The sequence below is a fragment of the Rhizomucor pusillus genome, assembly GCF_041956525.1.
Source record: "Rhizomucor pusillus strain CBS 183.67 unplaced genomic scaffold VTP01scaffold_1, whole genome shotgun sequence".
Lineage (NCBI taxonomy): Eukaryota > Fungi > Mucoromycota > Mucoromycetes > Mucorales > Lichtheimiaceae > Rhizomucor > Rhizomucor pusillus.
Window position 1 is genome coordinate 1,215,920 of NW_027192143.1, and position 25,840 is coordinate 1,241,759.

The 25,840-nt window shown below is 44.4% G+C and overlaps 12 protein-coding genes across 12 annotated transcripts; 6 read left to right on the forward strand and 6 right to left on the reverse strand.

Annotated features, from left to right (window-relative positions):
* Positions 1-180: 180 nt before the first annotated feature.
* VTP01DRAFT_535 (mitochondrial 37S ribosomal protein uS2m) lies at positions 181-1,246 on the reverse strand (the record flags this gene model as incomplete). Its single annotated transcript, XM_069384132.1, has 3 exons — positions 181-929; positions 990-1,106; positions 1,174-1,246. The coding sequence occupies 3 exons, from the start codon at positions 1,244-1,246 to the stop codon at positions 181-183; spliced, it is 939 nt and encodes a 312-aa protein (XP_069244955.1).
* Positions 1,247-2,317: 1,071 nt separating this feature from the next.
* VTP01DRAFT_536 (60S ribosomal protein eL15) lies at positions 2,318-2,932 on the forward strand (the record flags this gene model as incomplete). Its single annotated transcript, XM_069384143.1, has 1 exon — positions 2,318-2,932. One exon carries the CDS (start codon positions 2,318-2,320, stop codon positions 2,930-2,932), a length of 615 nt encoding a protein of 204 aa, XP_069244956.1.
* A 458-nt stretch (positions 2,933-3,390) lies between these two features.
* Positions 3,391-6,752, reverse strand: VTP01DRAFT_537 (uncharacterized protein; the record flags this gene model as incomplete). The annotated part of the gene is made up of 18 exons (XM_069384154.1): positions 3,391-3,443; positions 3,513-3,666; positions 3,732-3,857; positions 3,922-3,971; positions 4,030-4,072; positions 4,139-4,260; positions 4,362-4,511; positions 4,582-4,620; positions 4,687-4,753; positions 4,809-5,229; positions 5,300-5,384; positions 5,497-5,563; positions 5,620-5,852; positions 5,925-5,943; positions 6,030-6,205; positions 6,268-6,397; positions 6,466-6,518; positions 6,581-6,752. The coding sequence occupies 18 exons, from the start codon at positions 6,750-6,752 to the stop codon at positions 3,391-3,393; spliced, it is 2,160 nt and encodes a 719-aa protein (XP_069244957.1).
* An 858-nt stretch (positions 6,753-7,610) lies between these two features.
* On the reverse strand, positions 7,611-9,112 carry VTP01DRAFT_538 (uncharacterized protein; the record flags this gene model as incomplete). Its single annotated transcript, XM_069384165.1, has 4 exons — positions 7,611-8,107; positions 8,170-8,262; positions 8,338-8,966; positions 9,039-9,112. The coding sequence occupies 4 exons, from the start codon at positions 9,110-9,112 to the stop codon at positions 7,611-7,613; spliced, it is 1,293 nt and encodes a 430-aa protein (XP_069244958.1).
* A 589-nt stretch (positions 9,113-9,701) lies between these two features.
* VTP01DRAFT_539 (uncharacterized protein) lies at positions 9,702-13,036 on the reverse strand (the record flags this gene model as incomplete). The annotated part of the gene is made up of 12 exons (XM_069384176.1): positions 9,702-9,845; positions 9,908-10,440; positions 10,492-10,851; positions 10,909-10,942; positions 10,998-11,177; positions 11,238-11,631; positions 11,692-11,867; positions 11,920-12,043; positions 12,107-12,464; positions 12,530-12,826; positions 12,880-12,947; positions 13,014-13,036. The coding sequence occupies 12 exons, from the start codon at positions 13,034-13,036 to the stop codon at positions 9,702-9,704; spliced, it is 2,691 nt and encodes an 896-aa protein (XP_069244959.1).
* Positions 13,037-13,603: 567 nt separating this feature from the next.
* On the forward strand, positions 13,604-14,014 carry VTP01DRAFT_540 (40S ribosomal protein eS21; the record flags this gene model as incomplete). Its single annotated transcript, XM_069384188.1, has 3 exons — positions 13,604-13,653; positions 13,732-13,910; positions 13,983-14,014. 3 exons carry the CDS (start codon positions 13,604-13,606, stop codon positions 14,012-14,014), a joined length of 261 nt encoding a protein of 86 aa, XP_069244960.1.
* Positions 14,015-14,773: 759 nt separating this feature from the next.
* Positions 14,774-16,684, forward strand: VTP01DRAFT_541 (uncharacterized protein; the record flags this gene model as incomplete). Its single annotated transcript, XM_069384199.1, has 4 exons — positions 14,774-15,308; positions 15,360-16,016; positions 16,073-16,227; positions 16,292-16,684. 4 exons carry the CDS (start codon positions 14,774-14,776, stop codon positions 16,682-16,684), a joined length of 1,740 nt encoding a protein of 579 aa, XP_069244961.1.
* A 256-nt stretch (positions 16,685-16,940) lies between these two features.
* On the forward strand, positions 16,941-18,016 carry VTP01DRAFT_542 (uncharacterized protein; the record flags this gene model as incomplete). Its single annotated transcript, XM_069384210.1, has 3 exons — positions 16,941-17,317; positions 17,382-17,476; positions 17,547-18,016. 3 exons carry the CDS (start codon positions 16,941-16,943, stop codon positions 18,014-18,016), a joined length of 942 nt encoding a protein of 313 aa, XP_069244962.1.
* A 219-nt stretch (positions 18,017-18,235) lies between these two features.
* On the forward strand, positions 18,236-20,483 carry VTP01DRAFT_543 (uncharacterized protein; the record flags this gene model as incomplete). The annotated part of the gene is made up of 2 exons (XM_069384221.1): positions 18,236-18,395; positions 18,466-20,483. 2 exons carry the CDS (start codon positions 18,236-18,238, stop codon positions 20,481-20,483), a joined length of 2,178 nt encoding a protein of 725 aa, XP_069244963.1.
* Positions 20,484-21,021: 538 nt separating this feature from the next.
* Positions 21,022-22,152, reverse strand: VTP01DRAFT_544 (uncharacterized protein; the record flags this gene model as incomplete). The annotated part of the gene is made up of 1 exon (XM_069384232.1): positions 21,022-22,152. The coding sequence occupies one exon, from the start codon at positions 22,150-22,152 to the stop codon at positions 21,022-21,024; it is 1,131 nt and encodes a 376-aa protein (XP_069244964.1).
* A 175-nt stretch (positions 22,153-22,327) lies between these two features.
* Positions 22,328-24,493, forward strand: VTP01DRAFT_545 (uncharacterized protein; the record flags this gene model as incomplete). The annotated part of the gene is made up of 5 exons (XM_069384243.1): positions 22,328-22,389; positions 22,451-22,511; positions 22,609-23,474; positions 23,527-23,983; positions 24,032-24,493. The coding sequence occupies 5 exons, from the start codon at positions 22,328-22,330 to the stop codon at positions 24,491-24,493; spliced, it is 1,908 nt and encodes a 635-aa protein (XP_069244965.1).
* Positions 24,494-24,536: 43 nt separating this feature from the next.
* Positions 24,537-25,584, reverse strand: VTP01DRAFT_546 (uncharacterized protein; the record flags this gene model as incomplete). The annotated part of the gene is made up of 7 exons (XM_069384254.1): positions 24,537-24,798; positions 24,862-24,929; positions 24,992-25,022; positions 25,081-25,168; positions 25,230-25,257; positions 25,326-25,424; positions 25,489-25,584. The coding sequence occupies 7 exons, from the start codon at positions 25,582-25,584 to the stop codon at positions 24,537-24,539; spliced, it is 672 nt and encodes a 223-aa protein (XP_069244966.1).
* Positions 25,585-25,840: the final 256 nt, after the last annotated feature.

Sequence of the window (25,840 nt, forward strand, 5' to 3'; positions counted from 1 at the left end):
TAGCAGGGATCTAGAAGAAGATGATCCATTCATTTGCTCTTGTGTATGCTTTAAATAAAAGTATCTAGCTTTTGGAAAAATGCTAATATTAAAAGGCTTTGTCTACAATGGTTTTACTGCATTTAATGACATGTATGTACGCGGTTTACTCTTTTCTGTTACTAATGAAACACATTCTATTTACTCTTCAGGTTCCTGAAATCTAGAGAACATTTGGTTTTTCCGTTTTAAAAACTCTTGCTTTTCCTCTTGTGCTAATAAAGTTTTGCGGCGCAAGTTGCCTTCCTGTGCAGCCATTGAAATAACCTCTGCAATCAGTTTGACACCCGGAACTGAATCGTCGTTGGCTGGAATAGGGTAAGTGACTTTTCGTGGATCAAAATCTGTATCCGCAATGGCAATAGTGGGGATCATGTTGAGTTGTGCTTCAGAGAGAGCGATGCGATTTTCCAACGGGTTCAGTACAACCAAAAGGTCGGGCTTGTAGGTCTTTGGAGGGCGATTGGGATCATCTGGGTTTGGTGGTGCATGTCGTCCAAGAACCTGCTGTGCGTTTGTCAATGTACCCGGAATCCATTTACCGGAAACATGGTAGTTCTCGCAGCGTTGCGCTGCTTCGATAGTTAGACTGGCGAATCCAGGGCGAGTGCCAACGAACAAGATGCTGCCTCCGCGCAAAGCAACTTCCCGTGCAACATTGCATGCTCTTCGAAGGTAAACAAGTGTGTGTTCCAAGTTGATAATGCTGATGCCTTCACGGGTACCAAAGATAAAAGGAAGTGTGGCAGGCTCCCACAAGCTGGTTGAATGGCCGAGGTGCAAGCCAACTGCTAACAGACGGTTGATGGAAAGGTTGGAAGGTGTCACATCCGGAGCAGCGTTTGCTTTTTGAACCCAAATAGGTACTTTCAAGGAGTTGCTGGGCGGAACTGTTGTTTACATGTCAATCAACGAACCGAAAATGTAATTCTGAATATGGCCTGACTTACTCAAGCCTTCTTCATTTACTGCGAGGGCAGGATCGTTGCTGGAAGCTGGTGTCTTTGCCTCTTCTGGGCGTATTTCTTGTTTCCACGGCGCTGCTGCAGAGAATTGTCGAAGTGGCGCTGTTCACAAACAACCGTAAGCATTGCTTGTTAATTCCACTGGTATACACGTTGTTCTAACACATACTCGGCCGTAAGAGTCCAGCAGTGTATCTTCTGCCGCAGGTAGGCAGGACTCGGAACAAGGACCTGGACGACATATATACAAAGGGTTGAAAGCTGCTCCAAGCACCAGAAAGATTTCTCAGGAAAGTGACGTAAACAAACGGGAATTGAAACCAAATGCTGTTGGATCAAAAGTGTCCGAAAGGAATATCGGTGGGAGGTGGCAGCAGTAAAGCGCTTAGAACAAGAAGGTTCCTTTTGTAGATACAGGAACCTTTGGGAAAGGAGCTAGCCTTGAGCTAGTATTGTGCACACATGCTGCTCCCATAATAATAATTTTGACTTCATGGTCAATGTGGCTGGTTTAGGACGACAAGAGAGCATCGTCTCCTTACCACAATGCTTTCTTTCCTTGCAGAGTTTTGAGTGAAGCAAGTCACAGCTACTCGAATTATACGCTACTAAAATCCAAACTGATACAAATGTTCCCAGTCGTATTCTGGCATAAGCAACCATCGTGAATGTCTTCATATATTTAGCTCAGTGTCCAAGCAGTATATCAATTAACTAATAATCAACCCAAGTTATATAAGTTTGAAAGATCAAGCATGACGGATACTACTAGCTAGAACTAGAATTTGTATCTCGAAACCATTTGGCATACAGTATACTATAACGAATAAGTCTACCTGCCTATGCTTTGTGTCAATTTTCGGTGTGGCGGGGCGGAGCTTTTTTTGCCGAGGGAGGAAACAAGAGGTTCGTGGTCGATTCCATCACGCTTCATTCCTCCTTCCGCAAAACTTTACAAAAGGTGAGTGTAGCATTGTAGCATCAAAAATGGCAGATAAGCGGGAAGCACTGTAATGGATGCACATAAAAAGCAATGGATGCATTATTCCTGAGGTAAGTTTACAGTTTTGCCATCACGATGAAGCGACATGCTGATGAAGTTCCATTTAGGTGAAGAAGAGCCTCATTCAATGGCACCTTTTTCACGACGGAATGCGATCCAAAGCACCAAGGGAACTCTTGTGTTCTTATTTTGGGCTTTGTGCCATCCAGACAGTGTGCCTTATCTGTCTTTGGATGATATTCGCGTTTGTCGTACGCCCTGAAGGACATGTGTTTGCTCACATTCGTCCGTTGTAGGGTCTTTTACAGTTATGGGTGCATACAAGTATCTTGAAGAGCTTTACAGAAAGAAACAATCGGATGTTTTCCGTTTCTTGCTCCGTGTTCGCTGCTGGGAATACCGCCAATTGAACGTTATCCACCGTGCCTCCCGCCCTTCGCGCCCTGACAAGGCTCGTCGTCTTGGTTACAAGGCCAAGCAGGGCTATGTTATCTACCGTATCCGCGTCCGTCGTGGTGGCCGCAAGAAACCCGTCCCTAAGGGTGCCACCTACGGTAAGCCTGTCCACGAAGGTGTCAACCAATTGAAGTACCAGCGTTCCCTTCAGTCCACTGCTGAGGAGCGCGTCGGTCGCAAGTGCCGCAACCTTCGTGTCCTCAACTCTTACTGGGTTAACCAGGATGCTACCTACAAGTACTACGAGGTTATCCTTGTTGATCCTTCTCACAAGGCCATTCGCCGCGATCCCCGCATCAACTGGATCGTCAACCCCGTCCACAAGCGCCGTGAAGCTCGTGGTCTCACCTCCGTCGGCAAGAAGAGCCGTGGCAAGAACAAGGGTCACTTGTACACCAAGACCCGTGGTGCTGGTCGCTACTCGAACTGGAAGCGCCGCAACACCTTGTCTCTTCCTCGCTACCGTTAAGCAATTACTGGGTTTATGCATACATAAAAAATATATATGCAGCTTTTATTTACATTGGTTTTTCTTTTTCTTTCCGTCATTTCAAAGCAACAAGGTTCCTTCTGTATAAGACAAAATCGTTGGGGCATTTATACCAATATACTCTGCGTTTTCTTTTAAATTTGCTTCATTTGTGATATGTATTTCTTGACATTTATGCGACCCTAAAAGCGAAGACTTACTAGTGCTCTTTTTTTTTTTTTTTTTTTTTTTTTTCATCTTCTTGAAGATCGTGCAATAAGTTAATACGTTCGATGTATTGCTGTACATCCACACGCCTAGAAAAGGAAAAATTCTAGAAGTCTAACGTCTTTAGGGAGTACCGAAATTGCATCTACGTTCGTCGCTATGCATTTGACAGTCAGTTATTGGATTTATTTAGTAGAACAATAGTTATAGTAAGGTGTACATGAAAGCATTTAGTTCGATTCGCCCTGGAGGATTTTCTTGAAGGCATCGCAAAGAGCGTCTTCTACAAAAATTTAAGATATTGAGTTAGTCACCAAATATTTTCTAATACCAGGATTTTAAAACTCTTTACCGATTGCGTTATCCGGAGTGTAGTTGGTGGCAGGAGCTGGGGCGTCAGATAACTTTGTAGGACAATCATCTCGAGGCGAATCCAAAGAGATGGCATGCTCAAAAGTAGCAGCCCAGGCATCTCTCTTTGTCAAGAAATTGGGCAGATTGAAAAGCTACAATGTGATCGAAACGTTAACTTGTTATTGATAATGCTGCTAATCAGAAGTTTATGTTTTACCTTCTTAATTGTGGCAGGAACAGAGCTATGTTCATACTGCGAAGTCTCAGTGGGACCGTTAGGCTCTCCAATAACTCCACCTTTCTCAACCCATGGTGAAATAAGGATCGCAGGAACGCGCACACCCTGTTTCATTTGAAAATTATTATGATGCCCAACAATACATGTTTCAAAAAAATACGCAACTTACCAATCGGTCGAAATTAAAGTCGGACGCATTGATGCCATCAGGGTTTGGAACTGATGTTGACAGTTGATTTCGCCGTTTTTTAATAAACACTGATTATCTTAAACTTACCACCTTTGCTCGGGGGAGGAACGTGGTCGAAATATCCACCGTGCTGTTGAAATACGGCATTATAATTAGCTATGGATAATAAATACCAGAATTTGTTGCTAGGCAATACCTCATCAAAGTTAATAATCAAAAGAGTGTTGTTCCATTGAGGCGAAGCACGAATGGTTTCGTAGACTTCCTTGATCAAAGCTTCTCCTTCCGCAACGTCAGACGGAGGGTGCATGTCGTTCTCTTATGGGTAAAAGAAGAAAAAAAAAGTACCGTTGCCGTTGCAACGGTTTCAATAGTAACGGTGAGTATCATATGAAATAGTTGTGATTTTGTAAATATACCTGGAATACATCTCGGGATAGAAAAGTAAGCTGGGTCGATAAATGCGACATCGGGCAAATTGCCGTTTGCCGCATCTTCTTTGAAGGTCGCCCAGTTCTTATAGTTATCCAAAGCGGACAGACGAAGCTTATTAAATACAAGCAAGCTGGCTAGAATTGTTTGCCAAAGCGTTTTGTCAGCAGTCTATTTTCTTACTACAAACAGTAATAATTTACTTACATATAATTTGATAATAGTTTCGCCACGTGTAACCGGCATCTGCATACATCCAAAAGTTTGTCTTAGCAACGTATAAGTTGCCATTGAGATCCTGGACACATTTACCTTCGAGGTTCTGATAAATGGTACGCTGCGAGTACCCAAGGATGTAGTGGCTTCCATCCGTATTGACCTGCACAATATGAAAAGTTATGCATGTCTGTTTTTACGGATCCATTGAAAGTTACCTCTCCAGCTGAAGTTGCAGAATGAAGAAAGAGACGGTTAGGCATGGTAGATCCAGGGAAGGAAGAGAAATAGCGGTTAAGTATAGTATAGTTTGAAGCTAGCTCGTAGGTGATAGGAATCGTTGCAGGATCAAAGCCGTCCATAGCTTGGCGAAGAGCTGTTAAATTGTTTGCAATCTCCGGGTACGTCGCGGCCAGACTGGCAACGAAACCACCCATCGTAGCGTTTTTAATAGGAGCATTGGATGCCAGCTTGGAGTTTCCACTGATTTGCCAAGTAACGTTCTGATAGCTGTGATTTGGGTCAAGAGGATCCTTAAGCAATCCTTGGTTTGTCGCGTACACCTTGGGACTTGAGGTATTAGTAGGATCAACATAGTTGAATTCCTTGCCAGTTAAACCATCGATCTCATCATTGTATCTAGCCACACCGTTTTAGCATTTTGCGTAAATCTGCTTCCTTCTACCAATGAGCATAAAGCGATATTTACTTGAACCATCCCATCATACGATCAAAGCTCCGGTTCTCCATCATAAGCACAACGACATTTTTGATCTTGGCAGAAGCGCCGTTCTCTATTTATGCGAGATATCAGATACGCATTCTATTGAATATACAAAGCAGTATGTCGAATGGAGAGCATATAAAATGTATATACTAGCGATAAAGGTGCAAATATTTACGCACCTGCCTGATCCTTCAAGATGAATGGCGTAGCATCAACGTCGTTTTCGCCGAGGTTACCCAAGTCCCACTAGACCATTCAGTTAGCCAGCCTTTCATTTCGAGAAGACTCATTTTACTACGTACATTGTCTTCGATAGTTTTGAGAATGGAGTAGTGGTCATATCGGACGCCATCAGTCTGAGAACTTCTCTTGATAACATCTCCAAAAAGGACGGTGTAAATCTGGTTCTTTGCAAGATAATTCTCAGCTTCATCCCAGGTCAAGATGAATAAGGTGTTCTTTGTGAATGCAGGTTCCTTGAGACGAGGTTCGAGCCAGGTTTGGGTCCAGTTGGAAGAATAAGCAAGACTGGTGTCTGTCGCAATAAGGGATCATTTAGCACGTTGCTAAGATAATGAAAAAATTTTCCGCCTTTTGAGTTACTTACCATGACCATCATTATTCATCTACGTCAACGAAGCGAGAATACCATCGCAAGGGTTAATATGCGTAATTTAGAGAGATTTTGTAAAGGCCTTCTCATTCTGCTTACATCTGGCGTGTAAAAGACGAACTGAGGAACATCATCGTTGGCGATATCTTCGTCAAGCTGGGTTGCAGGGACAATGTTGGCACATCGTGTAGCGTTGTTACGAATATTGTCGATGGAAATGAAAGGATTGTGCTTGCGGCGATACGTGTCGTATTTGGTGCCGGAGCTGCAGTTGCCTATTCGTACCGGCTATGTTAGCAAATATATAATAGAACATTTGATTGAATCTAAGGTGTACCTGGGTAGCTCTCCATGTAGGCTTTCCAAGAAACGCCCTTCGCCTCGAGCAGATCGACAATGGACTTGCGGTCAATGTCCGAATCAAAGTCCAGGAACACACTAGACATCGAGCCGCTAATCATACCAATCTATCATATATGTGTTAATCAGTACGATGTAACCAAAGCCAGGACAGATAACGCCGTAAGATACTTGCATAGTTTGGCTGGGAAGGATGGGTCAGTGCCAAGTAATTGGTGGTGACAATACCTAAATGGCATTATGATTAGTCTCCGTGTTACTGGAAGATGTTAACTAGGAAACTAAAGTACCATTGTGGTTCTTTGCAATGCTGGAGAAGTAAGGGTCTTTTGCAACCTTTGCATAATCCTGGTTCTCGTGTATGATAATGACAACACGATCAAAGCTTTTGCCAGGCACGGCAGCAGCAGAAACAGCAGCAATCACCGTGGAAAGGAGTGATAGGAGCCAGCCAATTCTCATGGCAAATGAAAGAAGAGGCTAAGACGACAGCCTCTTCACAGGCAGTTTTCAGGTCGTCCTTACATAAACACTTGATTGAATGCGCGGTCAAACCATACTACTACCATTCTTCGATTCCATTATGCAACGAGCGTCACCTTAGACTATCGCGTGTAACAGTCAGTCTCCCAAAATGACCAATGACCCACCCCATGTGGGTTACCATTCCCATCTGGCCAAGTCCATATCTTGGAGACAAGTAATGTATCATCACGTCGCTGTCAAGAATTGAAGCAGATGGCTGCAGCGATCGATCTGATTCGATGCACGGACGTAACACAGGTAATTGACGTTGACATTGGTTTACTGCTATCTAATCGTCATTTGCTTCTTCTTAGCATTTGTCTGTACCTTGACCCAATGCCCGAATACAAAGACGATGGTGCGTGGGATTTTTCTGATCGTAGGAACTAGCACCAACCTAAAAGCGGTTTCCACGGTGTTGCCACATATGTCGAGTTTGCGACGTGAATTTAAATTCTGCATTGCCTCTGGATCTTCCCCAAAATGGAAAATTATGGCTTGTAGAGTGGGAAACCAGGACATTTTTTCGGCAACAGCGACTTTCACATGATAAACGAGGCAAAAAAATATACGCTACTGTCAATGAATGCATAATAAGGTTTTCAGTGAACCATTGCTGAGAAAGCCATGTATAACCGAGCGCTGTTTACTGAAGGCCTGAAAATATTCACCAAGCACGTTCTTTTCTTAAAAGATAGGCTAGTCGATATGGTACAAGTGTCACATTTATTTATGCGCGGATGTGGTCGCAGATCGAGGCAGCTCCTCTAACTGGCCACGTGGGCAAGTTTCTACCTAGTCTCTAGCGTCTGGCTTATCGAAAGGCCGAAAAGTGTCCTGATGCTGCTGAGCTCCATTTGACATAACTGCTGACTGTGCAGATGGCATTGCTCGATCGTAATAAGCTGAGTGTGGCCTGGGTACACTTGTCTGCGGGTATTCGGAGTTGTTACCACTGACAGTCGATCTGTCTTCGTTGCTGTAGGGATAATAGCTCGCGTATTCGGCAGCTTCCTGCCAGGGATATGCGTTCTGTGGAGTAGACATTGCGTGCATCGGGTAGTTTGCTGGATATGCCTCGTGAACCATATTACCAGTGCCGTATACCGGCGGCGAGACAAATGCGCGTGCAGAAATAGTAGGTACTTGCGCGTGGTTGGACATAGGAGACCATTGACCTGCCGACGAATTCTCGTACCCAAATCCATTATCGTTGAAAACTTGGTCGTCAGCATCTGCGTAGCTCTTTCGTTTCCGTTTCCTCTGAAACATGAGCATTGCAACAACGATACCTTCAAATAATCGTAAAACATGAATATTCGTGCGCGTTTGTTTGACTCGGTCGATTCCTTACCCAGCACTGCTCCGGCACCTACAACGCCACCTACTACTCCACCGACAATCTTCCCTGTGCTAGATATGTCAGTAGCTGAGCCGGTGTTGGAAGCTTTTGGATAAATAAAATGAATCAAAAGTTTGTAAGCCCAAACTGAACACCTTGATAAAAATCTGCTAGAATTACCTGCAGGAGAACTCAGCGAGCTGCCGGGTGCAAGGCTGTCGCTTGTTAGAGACGAACTTGAAAGAGTTGAGGTGATGGAACTAGCCAATGACGAGGATGATGGTGTAACGGGAGGAGAATATATAGAAGAGCTTTGCAGCGAGCTTGTGTTGATCGACAATGAGGTTTGGCTCGGGGAAGTAACTGATGATGGCAAAACGTTGTCGGAGGAAGAACTAGGAATAACAATGTTGCTGCTGCTGCTGCTGCTTGGAAATACAGTATTTGAAGGTTGCGAAGATTGCGATGGTGGAATACTGTCGCTAGGGCCGGGTGTTGAGTTGACAGCACTGCTGCTGTTGATAATCGATGACGCTCCAGGCGTTGGTGTAATTAATGTGCTTGTGGCGCCTGCGCTGCTGGGTGTATCCCCACTGGACCCGCTCGGCGGAAGAAGAGGAGTCGTTGAAGAAGCTGGATCCGAAGATACTGGTTTGGAAGGCGTGATATGCACTTCTGTACTTGAGCTGCTACTTGGCTCTATTGCATTCGAAGGTTTTGCAGAGGATGATGGAGTATTGGATGATGTGAATGGTTCACTTGGCTGGCTGCTTGGCGAGCTTGTAGATTTACCATCGTGTTTTGGTTGGCTATGTAAAGATATTAATCCATTACTGTTACTCAATCATTCACGTAATCCTTGTGGAAAACCGAGCACTTACGATTCGGACGCGGAAGGCGCCGTACTGCTACCACTAAGGATGTCAGGTATATCTAGCAGATCACGTCGATCCATACGCGGCAGATGGTAGCACAAGCTCTATCACTCTACGCTAGGTATTTCAAGAAGAACTGAAAGCCAAGGCTTCGTCGAGCAACAATGGCTTGTTGTGCACAAGTCAGGAAGAAGATCGAAATAGATCCGCCTTTGCAGAAAAGGACTGAAAAAAGAACGCACAACGTCAGACACTTCGGGGCGCAGAAAATTTTTGTCTTTAGCGATCGACGTCTTACCCAAAAATGGAGATTTTCAATATCTGTTCAGGGAGCAGTTTTGTATGGAAAGCAAGCTTAATACTGTGATTACAAGATCACTGGACTATCTACGTTGCGTATTATTTACTCATGATTTTTATAGTCGTTAGCACAGTGTCATGTACACTTCTGAGACACTTGGTTCGGTCGAACAATATTCAGCAGAACCGCGGAACGTGCGTTTGCTACAAACATGTACAAGACGAGGAGCAAAAAGCAGATTTACACTACAAAGCAGTCGCTGATAACATGTGTATTTACAGAGAGCGGTGACTAATGACTAGATATTACAAAAGATGAGTAGGATTATGCGGCTAACAGGGAATCGATGCAGAGTAAATGAGGAGAAATCATTTATGGGACGAATCCAATTTGGCGGCAAACTCGGCGCCATGCATCTCCATAAAGTTCTCAATTTTGGCACGCAAAGCACTCGTCATGCCCTTTATCTTGCGTTTTGATTGCATTTCCCGATGCACAACATGATGAGTAAGCTACAACACAGCAATGAATATTAAGCAAATAAAGCATCAAGGTATGTGACTGATATTCTTACTTTGCGTGCAAGCTCTTTAAACAGCTGTTTATCACCATGCCAAAGATCGCGCTGCTTGACAGTCAGATACTTTGTAACTACTTTCCCAACTTCCTTTTTCAATTCGACTTCGTCTAGTTGAGGTCCTTCGACGTCGTTAGACTCGTTGGTACTGGCTGAAGGTGTCAACACGTGCGGTGAATTACGGGCGATTGATGTAGCAGGACTGGCGCTTGCACCCGGTTGATATCTCCTTTGTACCGACCCTTCAGTTTGCGGGGATATATCGTTTAACCGCCCTTCTTGCACTTCCTCCTCAGAAACCATTCTCTCATCTGGAGGATGCCACTGGGATTTTCGAGTAATGACATTGTAGTAATATGTTTTTCCGTCTTCTGTAACAGCGTATCTCCAGTTCAATGGTAATTTGGGTCCATCTGGTACCACATTGCTTTCGGTACCCGGCGTTGGATAAATTTCCTGCGCAGATGCGTTTTTCATTTTCCGTGGTCTCGTCGCTAAGGTTGCGTGGGTTTCATAGCTATCTGTTGTTCCTGTAAAGACAGTCAGTTTAACATGAATAGTTACAGTCTCATCATTTATACCTTGAAGTCGTCTGAGCGGCATCCGAGGAACATTCACGCCCGCATACGCATTTTGAATATCATAAGAAACATAGTATTCCGGGTATGAAATCTCTTGATAGTGATCTATCAGGTATTGTTGCCATCCACCCGAATTCACTGCTGGTTCCCAATATATCATGGCACGAGGAGCTCGAGGAACTGCGGGCTGTGGTGGAAATCGCATGATCACTTGTGCCTCATTCAGATCAGAATCCAAAGGGAGATAATCGTAGTAATCGTCGTCAGGGTCAAAGTATGCCCGTGAGCCCACGCAATTCGGCTTCCTAGAACTTGCAGTTTTGGTATCCCGTGCAGAGCTTTCCAAGCTATCATCGTCAACTGCCGAAGGACTTAGAAACAATCCATATTCAAAATAATATCCAAGATGAAGTTTACCTGTCTTCGGGCTAGTAGGAGCAGACTCCGTGTTCTATGCAAAGAATAGGTTAAGAAATGAATTTTGGAAATATGCTTATACTACTTACAATGCGTTTTGGTATCCGATAGACCGTTTTCAGGTTATCCCAAGTTGACAGAAGCTCTCTCGATATTGATCTGATGCTTTCATTGTCGGATTCAATAAACTTTTGGAGTACTGTAAACAGATCAGCATCATCCAGGCCGTTTCGATTGGATAGAGGCAGTTTCTGCAACACCAAGAGGACCTAGCATTGTAAATCCAGTGTCAATGCTAATATCAAGAGTTGGTATAAATATCACAATACCTTCTCAACTATTTCTTCGTCATTCTTCCATTCACCCAACCAAAATTTGAGCATTTTCAGTCCATGTAGGCGCACAAATTTTCTCAAAACGTCTCTTCCGATGGAATGATCTGGGTTGGTCAGCTCAAGTCGTTGAAGTAATTTCTTCACCAAAGCAGCTTTGCCAACGGAATCCAGCATTTGCTTGACAAAGTTCAAAACTTGCTCCACGTCATGCAAAGGTTGTATAGAGCGTGGTCTTCCTCTCTTCCTCTTCAATCCAGGACGTTCTTGTTCCTCGTAATCCTCAATATACTGCATACGTGACACTGCCTGCTCTTCTTCCTCTTGAATAGCACCGCCAATGAAACCTTTGCAGTTTGGCTCCCCGCAGTAGCAGACCTGCGCTGCAGCGCTGTAAACGTCAAGTCAGCAGTGATACTCAATTTCCACATTCCTTTTGGACTTTACGTACCCGTATCGTTCAAACTTGTAATCAAAGGTCAATTCTTCTCCGGCCTTTACGGGCCGTGCAGTAAATAGTCCAATCCTCATCGATTTGCCAACCACCCACTTTTGGGTTACACAATTCGGGTTGCATGAATGATTAATAAACCGTGCAAGGCAGCCTTTCTTGGTAGCATCAATGATCTGTATGCATCCATTAGCTTCTGTTCAGCACAGCTATCCAACTTGAAAGTACCTCATCAGTTTTAAGCGTCATAAAGTAGTAATGTTGGATTCCTTGAAGTTCATACATCCTGGTTCTGCGCACAAACTCGCTGTTTGATATTACTTCACCCACATACTCCATGATGAATGTATTCCTGCGAAAAAAACATATCAATACCAAATGATGTCAACAAGATCAATGCTCTTCATTTACTTACGACGGAAGATCAGTCAATGCACGCAGACCATAACCTTTCTTCTCGGTCCGAATGACATCCACTCTAGCATACTGTCGTAATTGAAACCGACGATTCTGGCAATATCGACCGCAAGGACAGTCATCCGCGATACATTCCATAAACATCATTCTGTTGATACATGCATTATCATTGCCGCATGCAGCCTCAGAATCATCGTAACCTGGTTCATATTTGCACTCGCAAGGCATTGATTCGGATGCGATCGATCTTCCGTTTGCAGAGCCGAGATAAATGTTAGACTTGATCGTTTCATAAGTTTCCATAGCTTCCGCAGTGGCGGACGGCAGGTCAAAGGTTGATTCCATTTCCGTCTCATCTGTTGATGCGGATGTCAGTCCCGTCTGCATCTTCATCCTTGTCTTAAAGAAAAACAAAGAATACCCTTTGTAAGATCCTCGTTGCCAGTCGCCATTGCAAACTTGCTGGAATCCTTCCCTTCTGCAAAATCATCGACTTCCACATCCTGCAGATTTTCTGTCTTCAATAGTCCGTAGCTCTCATTCTTTATGCTGGCTATGTTATCAACAGGCGACGTAGTATCTTGGCGAATCTGGAAGTTGTTCCACTCATGGTCGTGATTGCCATTGTAGTTATCTTCCTCTTTTACCTCTTCACTTGCATTTGCAACCGCTTTTGCACGATGGTCATAGTCGTCTGATGAACATGCAACTTTTGAATCTGCATTGACCTTTGAGTAAGGTTGCATTAAAAGTGCATTCGTGTATCCAAACCTTCGTCTACGTAATTTTCGATGAATTCATTGGTGTTGAACGTTGCTGACGATTGTATGCTCAAGTCTCTGAATATTAAAGTAAGTATTAAGTTTCTCGATGTAGATCTCGAACGCCCATCGCTTTCGCAATACCTGAATCTGGTCGTGCCATGCATATCCTTCAATTGATCAGAGGTAATTTTAATCAAAATTTGAAGGCTTCCGATCGGATCTGCAGGCTCATATAACGACCAGAACAGAAAAGTGTGTAGTGTTCAGAACAGAAACCCGTTCTGATTAAGACTCAGCAGTTCCTACAGGGTCCAGCAGTTGACTGAATGGTCGTGCCGCAAAGCTGCAAGGATAATACAATGTACTGTCTTTTTGCACAGGGCATATTCTCTTGTACGTCTTTTCTCGGCTAACTTGGTTTTTTTAAGGCTTGGACAAAACAGCCTTTCGGATATTGGATCATTGCTATATTAAAGTTTAAAGTCATAGAGAACGAATACATCTAAGTAGGTTAAGAAAGAAGACAGCTACTGCGAGAACACACATACTGTATAAAGAATGAATGCCTACATGCAGTTTGGTAACGGAAGTTCTATATGTTGATGTAGGTTTTTCATACAGCAACAAAATTATTCGGAGGACTTATTTAAACCGAGAATGATGCGAAACAAGCCCCTCCTCTTTCTCGTCTTCTAGCTTGGCCACCCTTAACTCTCTGGAAAAGCTACGCAATGGAGAACTCTGACGGAAAACTTGTTGACCTCTACATTCCTCGCAAATGGTAACTATCGAGAACTGGAGTTCGATGACACTGTCTATTTGTCATGTGCTGATTCGCTCTTGAAAATATAAAAAAAAGCTCTGCCACCAACCGCTTGATCACTGCCAAGGATCATGCCTCGGTCCAGATCAATGTTGGACACGTCGACGAAAACGGTCGCTTGACCAACAGCTTCAGTACCTATGCCCTTTCTGGCTACGTGCGCCGTGAAGCTGAAGCTGACGATTCGATTAACCGCTTGGCAACTCAGGACGGCTGTAAGTGTCCATAGAAAAAGCACCTTCCATTAACTAAGAACTCAATCAAATGCTTTATTTGGCATCTTCTAGTTTTGAAGAATGTTTGGTCCTACCAACAATAGAAAGCAACCATCGCAGTGAAATAAAGTTTATCGCAGTGACGTTAACGCGGTTGTAGCTTCGTATGATCAAAAAGTATCAGGGTCTGCTTGGTCAGCTCAGAAACGCATTGAAGGATACAGGATATGAGGGAACGCGTCTGGTAGCATTGTGTTGAGAGATATTTTCATGGACGCGTCTCGAAAGACTTAAAGTCGTTTATTTAATGGTGAGAAGGAGATTTAGAACATTTTTCCCAAGTGTACAATGGTGGAATCGACCTACAGAAGTTAGACATCTCGTATCAAGAATGGGACGAAAGCCGCAGCGCCTTCCATGAATTATAGAATGGTCATGTAAGCAGAGGAAGATGTGCTTACTGTCTTCACAGTAAACGTCTTGAGCAACGCCAATCTCCCAGTTGAAAATTTAGTATGTACGGATTGTACGCATTATTTCTGTAGATTTGCGGATGCCGTTACCGAATCTTGTAGGACGGAAGTTCATAAAAAGACATATAAACTTAAACTGGGATTATAATTCGCACGACAGTTACTAGGGCATGATGCTACTTTTAATAGAGGAGAAAACTCCAAAAGAGTGCGTTTCAAGACCTAGGACCTGTAGGGGTACAAAGCGCGTAATGGGACAGAATTCACAATAAAGAGGAGGAATATCTCCACGATCAGGGTCAGGGACGGCCATCATCTGCCACTTAATTTTGCGCGAAAAGCGCGACGGGAGGCCTGCACCCTCCCTCCGCAGCTCAGGGCAAACATACCATGAGCAATGTAAATACCTATCCGGCGAAACGGAAAGCATTCTCCCAATTTGAACGCAGTTCCAAGAAGAAAAAAGCAAACGAGGAAGGAAGGGAACGACAAAAGACGTTGCAGCATTACTTTCTCAAGGGCAACACCAGCAATGCAACGACTGCAGAATCATCTCCAACTGACGACGACAGCAAATTCCAGCGCGATCTCGAAAAAGCGATAAAACTCTCCCTTGCAGAATGTTCAAACAATCAAGGGGAAGCGTCAGAGAATGTCGCAGATGCTGCAGATAGCGGATTTTCTCCAGATGAAAAACGGCAAAGCAATCAAGAAGTATCAGCACCCATTGCAGGAGCGATGTGCAGCAACGTAACAGAGTCAGCGAATACAGACAATGATGCTAAAGAATCGCCATTGTGGAGAAGCCTGAGAGAACGTTTCATATATCCTCTGACAGAGATACAAAATAAGAGACCGACATTTCAGTTACCCAGCAACAGAAAGTCAACAAACCGCAAGTGCCCATTCTACAAATGGGTGCAAGGTAATAAGGTTATCCATATCTTATAAACAATCAACTAACATGTAACTAAAGATACCCCGTATGTCGTCGATGCATTTTCCTACGGGAAAGTACCAAACTGTGAAGGGTACTTTCTCTCACATTTTCATAGCGATCATTTTTATGGACTTGGAAAAATGTGGTCACACGGAAAAATCTATTGCTCGCGGGTCACTGCCAATCTTCTTGAGCAGCAGCTCAAGGTTTCGAAACGTTATATATACGCTTTACCGATGGACAAAGAATATCAACTCAAGGATACGATAACAGTTTCGTTGATCGATGCTAATCATTGTCCCGGATCTGTCCTATTTCTTTTCAAGGTATTGCGGCCAGATGGAACTGTGGCACGGCATCTTCACACGGGAGATTTCCGAGCATCACCGCGCATGTGTCTGCATCCATTGATACGACAGCCTGAAAATGCAGCAATTGACACATTGTATCTCGATACCACATATTTGGATGCCCAATACGCATTTCCACCACAGTCTAAAGTAATCCGTGCAGCCTGTAACATTGCTCAGGAAATAGTCGCAAACGAACGGCAGGAACAGAAACCTAATCGAGTCCAGAAAGTTTTGGACAAATGGTTCAAGCAAAGCAACGAAGGAGACGAACGGGGACTTTCATCCAAGGTGCTGTTTGTGGTGGGCACGTATACCATCGGAAAAGAGAAAATCTTTCTTGGTATGGAAACAATATATCGCTCCGGTGGAAACTGTTTTCTACTGACACATCAATAGAAATAGCCAAGGCTTTGGGTGCTAAAGTTTATGTCAATGATAAGAAGCGTCAAATTATTAAATGTCAAGAAAACCAGGAGCTAGAATCGTGCTTGACATCAATACCCCATCATGCACAGGTCCATGTCCTACCGTTGGGAGACTTAAAAGTGCAGGCAAGTTGCATCATTGTTATGCATGGCGGGAAGACAATCAATTTACATACGGAAATCTCTGCAGACCTTGAGTAATTATTTGGACAAATTCGTGGGACATTTCACATCTGTCGTTGCATTCCGGCCAACGGGGTGGACGTTTCATACATCTGATAAACAGGAAGCTGTCAACATGTCGTTAAAGCAGATCATTGCTGCTCCTACAGAAACACAGGTGATCTTGAGACCACAACGTGCGTCGACGTCCCGTGTCAAGATTTACGGAGTACCCTATTCGGAGCATTCCAGTTTTCGAGAACTCGCCGCTTTCGTTGCAAGTCTTAAAATTCGGAAAATCATCCCAACTGTCAATGTAGGCGGGGAAAAGAGCCGCAAGATGTCGGAATACTTGAGCCGCTGGCAACGGGAAAAGGAGTCTTCTGGAGTGGTACCTTATCCTTCGCTCGATCATTGGTGATTGTATAATATTCTACAAATGTAAATACGTTACCTTAGGGGGCCCGTGCTCGTTGAGTGAAGCGCCGCGTTATGTCATTGTACTTGATTTTTCTCACGAGCTGTATACATTTTTGAACCATTGCACAAAAAAGCACAGCAGAAAAAGGGAGTGGGTCGGCAAACACAACCCGAGCAAAAAAAGCAACTTCCTTTCTCATCGCCTAATTTCCTTCCTCTTTCGCTTTTCTTTGTTCATTTTTCTTTCTCTCTTGTTCATGTACTCTCCTACGCAGCAACAATTTCACATGGATGCCGGCAACGCACAAAGTAGTAATAGTCCGCACACCACTGTGGGAGCCGTTCCTGTTGCACGAAGCAATCGAGTTATGCCTTCGTATCAGCACCAGCGTCAAGGCAGTTTTGGCGCAGCTTCGATAGCCATGAGTCCCACAGGGCCGGGACGCAGCATACAGTTTGGTGACCAAAGCTGGCTTGGCACAAGCGTAGACTCCACCGGCTCGTCGTTTGGTCAGTCCCCACCTTTCTACGGAGGAGGAGCAGCAGGCCGCGATTTGGTGGTATCACCATCTAACTCGACAAGTCAGCTGGAGGGTATCACCGGGGATGAGGAGGACCCCTTGGCTCAACGGCAGTAAGTGACGGTCAGCCCAAAATGGAATGAATCGAAACAGTTTATTGTTTTGGGTATTTTAAAGTTTGCAGGAAATATTTGAAAAGCGACGACGACGAAGGGAGTCCCACAACGCAGTCGAGAGACGACGGCGAGATAATATCAATGAACGCATTCATGGTATTTACAGTAATGAGCATGCAGCAGAAGCGGAAGCAGTAAAAATAATGAAAGAGTACCATCGTGCTAGAACTGTGCTCGCTTTTACCTGACCATCTCATCGAAACTGCACCCACGAGTTCCAATGTTATGACAGTACCAAGCCAGAATGGCCAAATAACGAGAGCAATCAACAAAGGCACCATTCTGAAGTTATCTGTCGATCACATCAAAGAATTACAAGCAATGGTGACACGATATCACGAGAGGATCCAGGAACTGGAACACATGATTGAAAATATCAAAAATAGGAAAGGCGTCCCAGAAAACGCAAATTTTGCAAACGAAATCTACTCGTCACAAAAACCAATGCAATCACCCATACCTACTATGCAACAAAATGTATTAGCACAGCAGCAACAGCACCAGCAACAACAGCATCCAAGCGAGCCAGTACGGCTGGTGGAATCAAGTACCACGCGAGAGCGCGCAGGATCAATCCAGTTCCAGCAGCAGTTTGGAAACTTGCATATAGCACCTAGTCATCAACAGCAATCCTAGCCGTAATATTACTGTATATCTGTTTTCTATTTTTCTTTGCATACCTCAAATCTTGAGAATACAACGGCTTTTGTCTTCTATAGGAGACAAAGAAGACACCCTTGCAGAGCAGTGATTGATTGTCATGTTTTTGAGACTCAGATACTCGCGCAAAGTTTTTGGGAAAGCAAAAAAAAATCTTGCCACTCTTATTTTCTTTGTACAGCCGACGGACAGGTTATGGTACTCTGGTCGTGCCGGTCCGCGACTAGACAGCAAGTGAATCGCAGACTGCTTGAACAATGGCGAATGTTTCTGTTTCATGAATACGTCAGTCGTGCCCGGACATCGACTACGCGATCTACATCACGGCGTAAATTCAGCTCTACCTGTTGTAGAGGTACCGTACTTGTTGGATTCTCCATGTCTTGTTATAGTTACCGGAATGCTAACGAACTGGTGCTCTTCAGGGAACGTCGATACAATGTCAATATACCTTGACCGAATTGACAAGAACGCTGCGAGATCTCTTCTAGAAGAGCAACGAGAGAAGGCTCTTAGCAGACGTCGTGTTCCGCACCACATCATCGAGAAAGTTAACAAGCATGTCCTCAGTCCTCAGATAATGTCTGTCGTTGTAGAGATACATTCAAAACTAGAGAAACGTGAGCATTCCGAAGCCTGGGTATTGTTTTCCTCCATTGCTGGGCGTTCCGATGTAACTGTCCCTCCCACCACCGCACGGAAACTACTTGCCAGTCTGCAGGCAGACGTTATCACAGATCCAGATGTATCACAGGCACCAAAAGTATACCAGGAACGGCTTAACATGCTCCTTATGCACGTCCAAAACGGTGGCCGTTACTGGAGCGACAAGGAGTTGTGCATCTCCCTTCACATCTTGGACAAGCTTGACGACGTTGAACGTGCCGAAGCAGTGTTTCGCAACATGCCGCAATATTGTAGTGAAAAAGCAACCGTATATACCTTCAACCGGATGGCCTCCGCATACCTCTCGCGCTTAAAAAATGTCGACCACAAACAACAAACCCGCTATCTTTCAAAGCTCCTGTCTTTACTACATACCATGGAGAAACAAGGTATCAAGCCAGATATCGTGACATTCAACATATTATTCTCTGCGCATGCCAGAGTGCACAATGCTCCCGGCATCGAGCATATTTTCAAGACGATGAAGGAACAAAGCATTCAACCACATATATCGACACTTAACGTTTTGCTAGACGCGTTTGGAAGGACTCGATCAGGGCATTTGCAACGTCAGACTTTACTTACGATCCTTGGATCCTTGGAATCATCGATCACGAAGCACGATATGCGTACTTATGCCCTCAAGGTACGCAATGCCGTTTTGCAGAAGGATATGCAGACTGCGGAGAAGACTGTCAAGGCTATGATGGATGCTGGTTTCAAACCCAATGAATATGTTTTTGCGCATTTGGTGGCTGGCTACGTCCAAGCGAATGAAGTTCGGAGAGCCCGTGTCATTCTAGATCTCATGTCGAAACCACCTTTCAACATCCAACCTAATGACTATTTATATACGCCCGTTATGCAAGGCTACGCAAAAGCAAACGAGTACAAAAAAGCCTACGGTCTATTCAGCGAGATGGTAGACCGAAAAATACCAGTCTCCTTGGCGACATACACTGTACTTGCAACTATGTACATTGATTCTCCCACACACGAGGATCCTTTGAAGGCGATAAACATTCTACGTGGATACGGCAAAGAATCGAATGCAAAATTGCAGGATCTCGATGAAACTGCGTTGTCGGTCCTCATTGAAGCACATGGACTAGCCGGAGAGCGCGGATTAGAAGCCAAGTGGCTACCGGCTGAAGAATGTCGAAATCGATCAAGGCGAGAGCTACATGCAATAGCGGTTCGAGAATGCTACGACGAGATAGTAAACCGTGGGATCGAACCAGACCCTATCACCAACACTGCGGTCCTGGCAGCATACGGCCGGATGGACATGCCCGAAGCAGCCTGGAGATTCTGGGAGCGTATGAAAGCTATGGATGCAGAGCGGAACGCGCTACATTACAATGCTTTGATGTATGGTCTCGGACGAGAAAAGGCTTGGTATCCGGTGATAAAAACTCTATTTGAAGAGATGGTAAACCAACCCGTGTTTAAAGACAAGAGCACAGCAGAGCGCATACCCCCGAGTGTGAATCCAGATTACCACACGTATGATATCTTGCTCCACTGTGCGTTCTCTGTAAGCGATTTCGACAGTATCCGAAGAGCCTGGATGCTACCATGCAGACCGCAAACGACAGACAAAAAGTGCTTCTTGATCCGTACATACTACTATGCATTGTTCGCCATGATGACAGCACGCGATAGCCGTGGCGCGAAAGATGTCTACAAAGAGTTCACCAGCAACGCCGGCGTATCGTCTACAGCGAATGCATGGACCTTAAATATTAACAAGATTGCCCAGACCTTTAAAGAATAACACTCCTAAACACCATCGATAATTACCAACATTGTTTTGCTATCCGCAACTCCCTCGCACTGTAAATAAACTTTACATCCTTTTTCGCGTGATACATATTAAAATGGTAGCTTCATCGAGTCTTTTTCAAACTATAACTGCACAGAAATAAGTGATAATGAAACATGAACTGCCTAATATCAAATCATCATAATTTAGATCTGCTTGTTCCCACTGCATAATATCCGAAACTGGCTCAATCCACCCAACAACGACCCGCCGCACCCAAGGTCTGCTTCTGTATCTTTAACCTGCACATCCCTCACCGCCATTTCCGCTTTTCCTCTTTGCCCACGAGGGTTTTTTAGCTCCTCGTTCCTTTCTGGCCTGTCCCTCTAGAGAACTGATTAGAGCGATATGCCAAATGCGTTGTGCTTACGATCGATAGAAATAAAATGCTCACATTTCAGCGCGAATCCAAAGTTTTTCGTAATATCCAAGGACTTTTTTTGAAAGCGGCACTGGTGAAGGGATGTTTTGTTTCAAAAGCGATGGATAATTATTGTGTGATTTGGGTATAATGGCGATTGTATAGCTGCGAAAAATCTGTACATTCTTCTTCGCTATAATCTGACTCTTCTTCGCTGATATGTTGGTATCTTTCGTGCAATCGTACTATCGACTTGGCCTTGTAGAGGAGTAGTGCCTCGCTCATGTTTTCGATGAGTACTTGAGGAGTACCATACGCTAGCAGGACATAGACCAGTTGAGCACGGCCAGTCAGTTCTGTGTAATGCTTCTTGGATTTCAAAGCTTCATAAACCAAGCGGATGTCCTCTTTTCGATCCAATATTTCTTTCTGGTTCTTTACGTAGGCTGGATGTTCAAATGGCAGGGAAGACGCGAAATCATTCTTAGCACCGTGTGTAAGCTTGCCAGTTGCTATAACGTCCACCAGATATAAATGTAGATTTTTGTCGGTAATGTTCATACAAGAATAGATCGGTAACCGGTTGGCATAAGTGATGAAAAGATTCACAAGTTCGATGTATCGACGTCGTATCGTTTGTACCCTTGGTCTGCCTACAGCGTCCGCGATAGTATCCCAGTCGATCCTGAGTTTGCGCTGATACCGTCCCTTCGTCTTTCCTTCTACTTGTATTTGCTGATTGTAATGGCTTACTACAGCCAAGACCACGATTGCTGTGACCAGAGGTGTTGGATTTCGACCCGTAGTCTCGCCTGAAAGTAAAGCTATACGAAGAATGTCTTGCGCTAAAGCCCATAGTTCGTTTTGATCGCCCGTATGTTGGATGTTGAACATTTCGAACAGCATTTGCTTGACAATCCTCATGACAGTTTCCATATGTTCTTCAAGGTGTCGTATCTCGTACTCATACGGTTCGTGCGTATCCCGTACGATCTTCGCTTGGAGGTCGACGTAGATGCGATATAAACTCTCCTTGTCGACCTTGTCTGTAATGTAACTGTATAAATTGAACTGAGGCAGATCGTTGCATGTCTTCGCATACAGACATGCAATTGCGCATTCCATCGGGTGCGTTGTCACAGGAAGTTCCAATTTGTATTTTTCCAGTAGATCCAGAGCCGAGTTTGTTCGTTCGTCAGTTAGGTTTAGCCTCCCGGCGAAATTTCGCAGAGAAGGGATCGCAAGCGAATAGTAAGCCATGGCATTTCCAGTAAAGTGGAAGAGAGGGGAGAGAGCGTGTGATGGCGCGCTCGTCTGTATTTGAAGTTCGCCGATTTCTTCGCATTTTTTGCATAGCAACTCTGCTGAATCTTTCTTTTTCGTAGTATCTGCTCTTTCTGTGCAAGAGTCCATCTTGACGTCTCACTTGTCGCCAATGTCTGGAAATCATTCTGGCCTTGATGACAAGTGGACTGTAGCTTTTCCCGTTCTTGAAACGTAAGTCCCTCTTCACTGAAGCCTAGTTTAGCAATAAAGTTCTTGACAGACGGCTCTGCAGACCAGATTCGAAAACAAAGAGCAGCGATTCATCGCAACAAGAATACGTACGTCCCTTCCAAGTAAGAAAATGCTGTTTGTACTGCTTAACGTGTCTTGTCGAAACTGATACCTATTCTTTGTTACACCAAGCTCTTTTCTCGCTCTCTTTCTACCCAGTCTTCTCCCAACGGATCTTGGGAGCCCATCCCCCCTGCATCACCACTGCCGGAGAGACTTCCTATGTCGTTTGATGTAAACGCTGCTCCTTTTTCACCATCCAACACGGCAACGTCGTTTGATCCTTTCGATTCAAAAGATGAGGACTACGATGATGCAGATTTGAGCCAGCATCTTTTGAGCACAAACCTGCTTGACGACTTTGATGCCGACGTAAAAGCGACACCGAAGTCTTCTGCGACGACTCCAGCAACTACTTTTAATGGAACGCTCCAGTCTCCTTGGGCCTTGCAGAACCCATCCGCATCGTGGTATCCGTTGACGTCTGGACAACCAGAAATGGAGTCCTCTGTTAGAAACATTTGGGAAAATGGCAATCAGATCAAAGACGAATGGTGGAACCGCTTCGAGCCTTATTCGTACGAAGATGAGAACGAGTTTGATCCGACGCTGCAATATTACCATGGACACTTGCTGGATGCCGACACTATTCAAGATATGAATCGACTGTCATTATCAGTAACCAATCCTTCTTTGGAAGAATCACAAGCTGAGAATGTGGGGGAGGACATGTCGAGCTTGCAAATGCTTGAATCCATTTTCACGGATGTCAGTCAAGCCGATTTGATGGAAGCATTGGAGCAGCATGATTACGACATGGACCGAGCGATAGAAGCCTTATTGAATCGAAAGAGACCTGCAACGTCGCAAACTTCAGTTACGAATACCCAAACATCACCTCCAAATTCAACAGTCGAGGTGGCTCCAAAGAAACGACAGGTATGTCGCCACTTCCTGGCTGGAGAATGCTATCGCAAGGATTGCTGGTTCGCACACGATCTGCAGGTCAAGGTCTGCAAGTTCTGGTAAGTTCTTCATTTTTCAGCGGCACTTATGAGATACTAACGTGGTCAACAGGCTGCAAGGCTCTTGTTTGAAGGGCGATTACTGTGAATTTTCCCACCACATTGATGTTCAGGAGGTCGCGTCGAAGATTACAAACCCATCTCAAAAGCCGCCATCTCAAAAGCAACAGCTCCTTCGATTTGATGAATCTGAATATCCTGATTTATCCGCTTCCACAAACTCTCAAAAGAGCACTGCACCGAAACAAACAAGCCCTATCATTTCCGAAGACTTTCCTTCTCTTGCAACGGCTGCGAAAATCAAAACGCCTCCCACGAGCAACAAACAACCCGCTATTAACTTTGCAGCAGCTGCTAAGAAGAAAGGAACTGGCAAAGTGACTAGCAAGCAAGCTTCAAAGAAAGCAACTTCGGTAGCAGAGTCACGTCTAATGCAAAAGCTCAAACAGCCTGTGCGCATACCATGGTTAGAAACCGGCAGTGCATTGAATACGCAGTATCTGCAACAGGTACAATGGGAGTTTCCATTTCTAGGGCGATTACTGACAATTGTGTAGCGTGAGCAAGCTATCAAGTACGGTATGCTACGGAACAGATTTTTCAGTAGAGCTACGGCGTATTATATGAAGGGAGATGGAGCTAAAGCCAAGGCATACTCAAACGAGGCAAAGTATTATAATCAATTGATGCAACAGATGCACAATGAGGCCAGTCGACGTATCTTTGAATTGCGCAATCAGCATGAGGCATTTATCGACCTCCACGGCCTTCACGTTGACGAGGCCCTATCCATGATTCAAGAAAGATTCGAGGCTCTCAAATCGTATGAAGGAATAGTATATATTGTCACTGGCACCGGTCACCATTCAGGCTCCCTAGGTTTGAGCAAGAAGCAGAGTAAATTGAAACCAAGTGTAGAAGAATTTCTTCGACGCGAGAATTATAAGTTTGCCGAGACAAGTATAATAGGCGATAACAAGGGAGGTGTCTTTGCAGTCATTCTCCAGCCTAGTCGATGACTTTGATACCAAAAAATAAAACAGCATACGTAAAAAGTACTCGTTATGATTCTTCTTCTATCCGTCTTTGGATGTATATGCGCAGCTGCGGTGTCCTGCAGACATCCAAAGGAGATTTGCCTTCTGCATTTAACTGGTCCGCGTTGCCTCCATTCTCGATCAATGCCATCGCAGTGTCTCCGTGGCCTTCTTCGCAGGCCAGGTGCAGCGGCGTATTCGCTTGTCCATCTTTAGGATTCACTCTGCAGTTTGCATCCAAGAGAAGCTTGACTATTGCAGTATGTCCTTGCACAGCAGCTCGGTGCCTAATGGAAGAAATAATATTATCAACAAGTTTTATAAGTAAACTCGAGTTTCAATTCCCTTACAATGGTGTCTGCTTGATGTTGTTTGGCTGGTTCAGTTCTGCTCTGTGTTCTAGCAAAGCCTTGACAACCTAGGAGGAAGGGGCGACGTTTGCCAAATCCTTTCCATTTACCAAGGTATTCATAGACTTACATCAATCCTATTCTTTGACGCAGCATAGTGCCTAATATTTAATTTGTTCAGTATCAATGCCGCGTTTATATGAGCTTATTCTGCCTTACAATGCAGAGTGCCCGCTTTCATTCTGCAACGATGGGTTGGCGCCAAGCTTCAGCAAAGCATTTACTGCATCCAAATGACCAGCAGATGCTACGCAAAATTGTTTGAAAACGTATTGCAAGTAAAATCCAACCGAAAGCCGAATATTTACCTGCAATCATCAATGGGGTCCAACCAGACTTTTCGGTACAAATGACGTGTCAACCATACTGCAACTAGATATCTTCCAAAATGGACATGTGCATACCTCATCAACAGCATTGATATCCGCACCTCTGCTTTTCAAAAAGTCAATAATCGCTACATGACCTCCAGAAGCTGCCCAGTGAAGTGGTGTGCGATCGTCCTTTTGAATCCATATCAATTCAAACATTGCAAAGATTAGAGATCTTCTGCGACAGCTGCCTCACCTCGTCCTTGCTATTGACCGCATTTGGCTCCTTGTCAGCAAGCTGATGGACGATATAAAGTTTTCCTTCGTATGCAGCAGTGTAAATGTTTAGCATGAAGAATTCAAATGACGCGGCCCCGCATAATAAGGAACCGCGCAGACATTTAGGGCTCGTCTATTTGCACCACCCCTCTCGCACCACCCCAGTCACTGTGAGTGCTAATTTAGAGGGCCGTGGAGTAATGTCAGGCACAAATACTGTCAATACCCATAGATGCAAGTCGTGCATAACTCAGATCACTGTATAAAGGACATCTGCTTCGTTTTAACCCTTTCAATAAATAATATAAAGTGCATACAATTATTGCGTT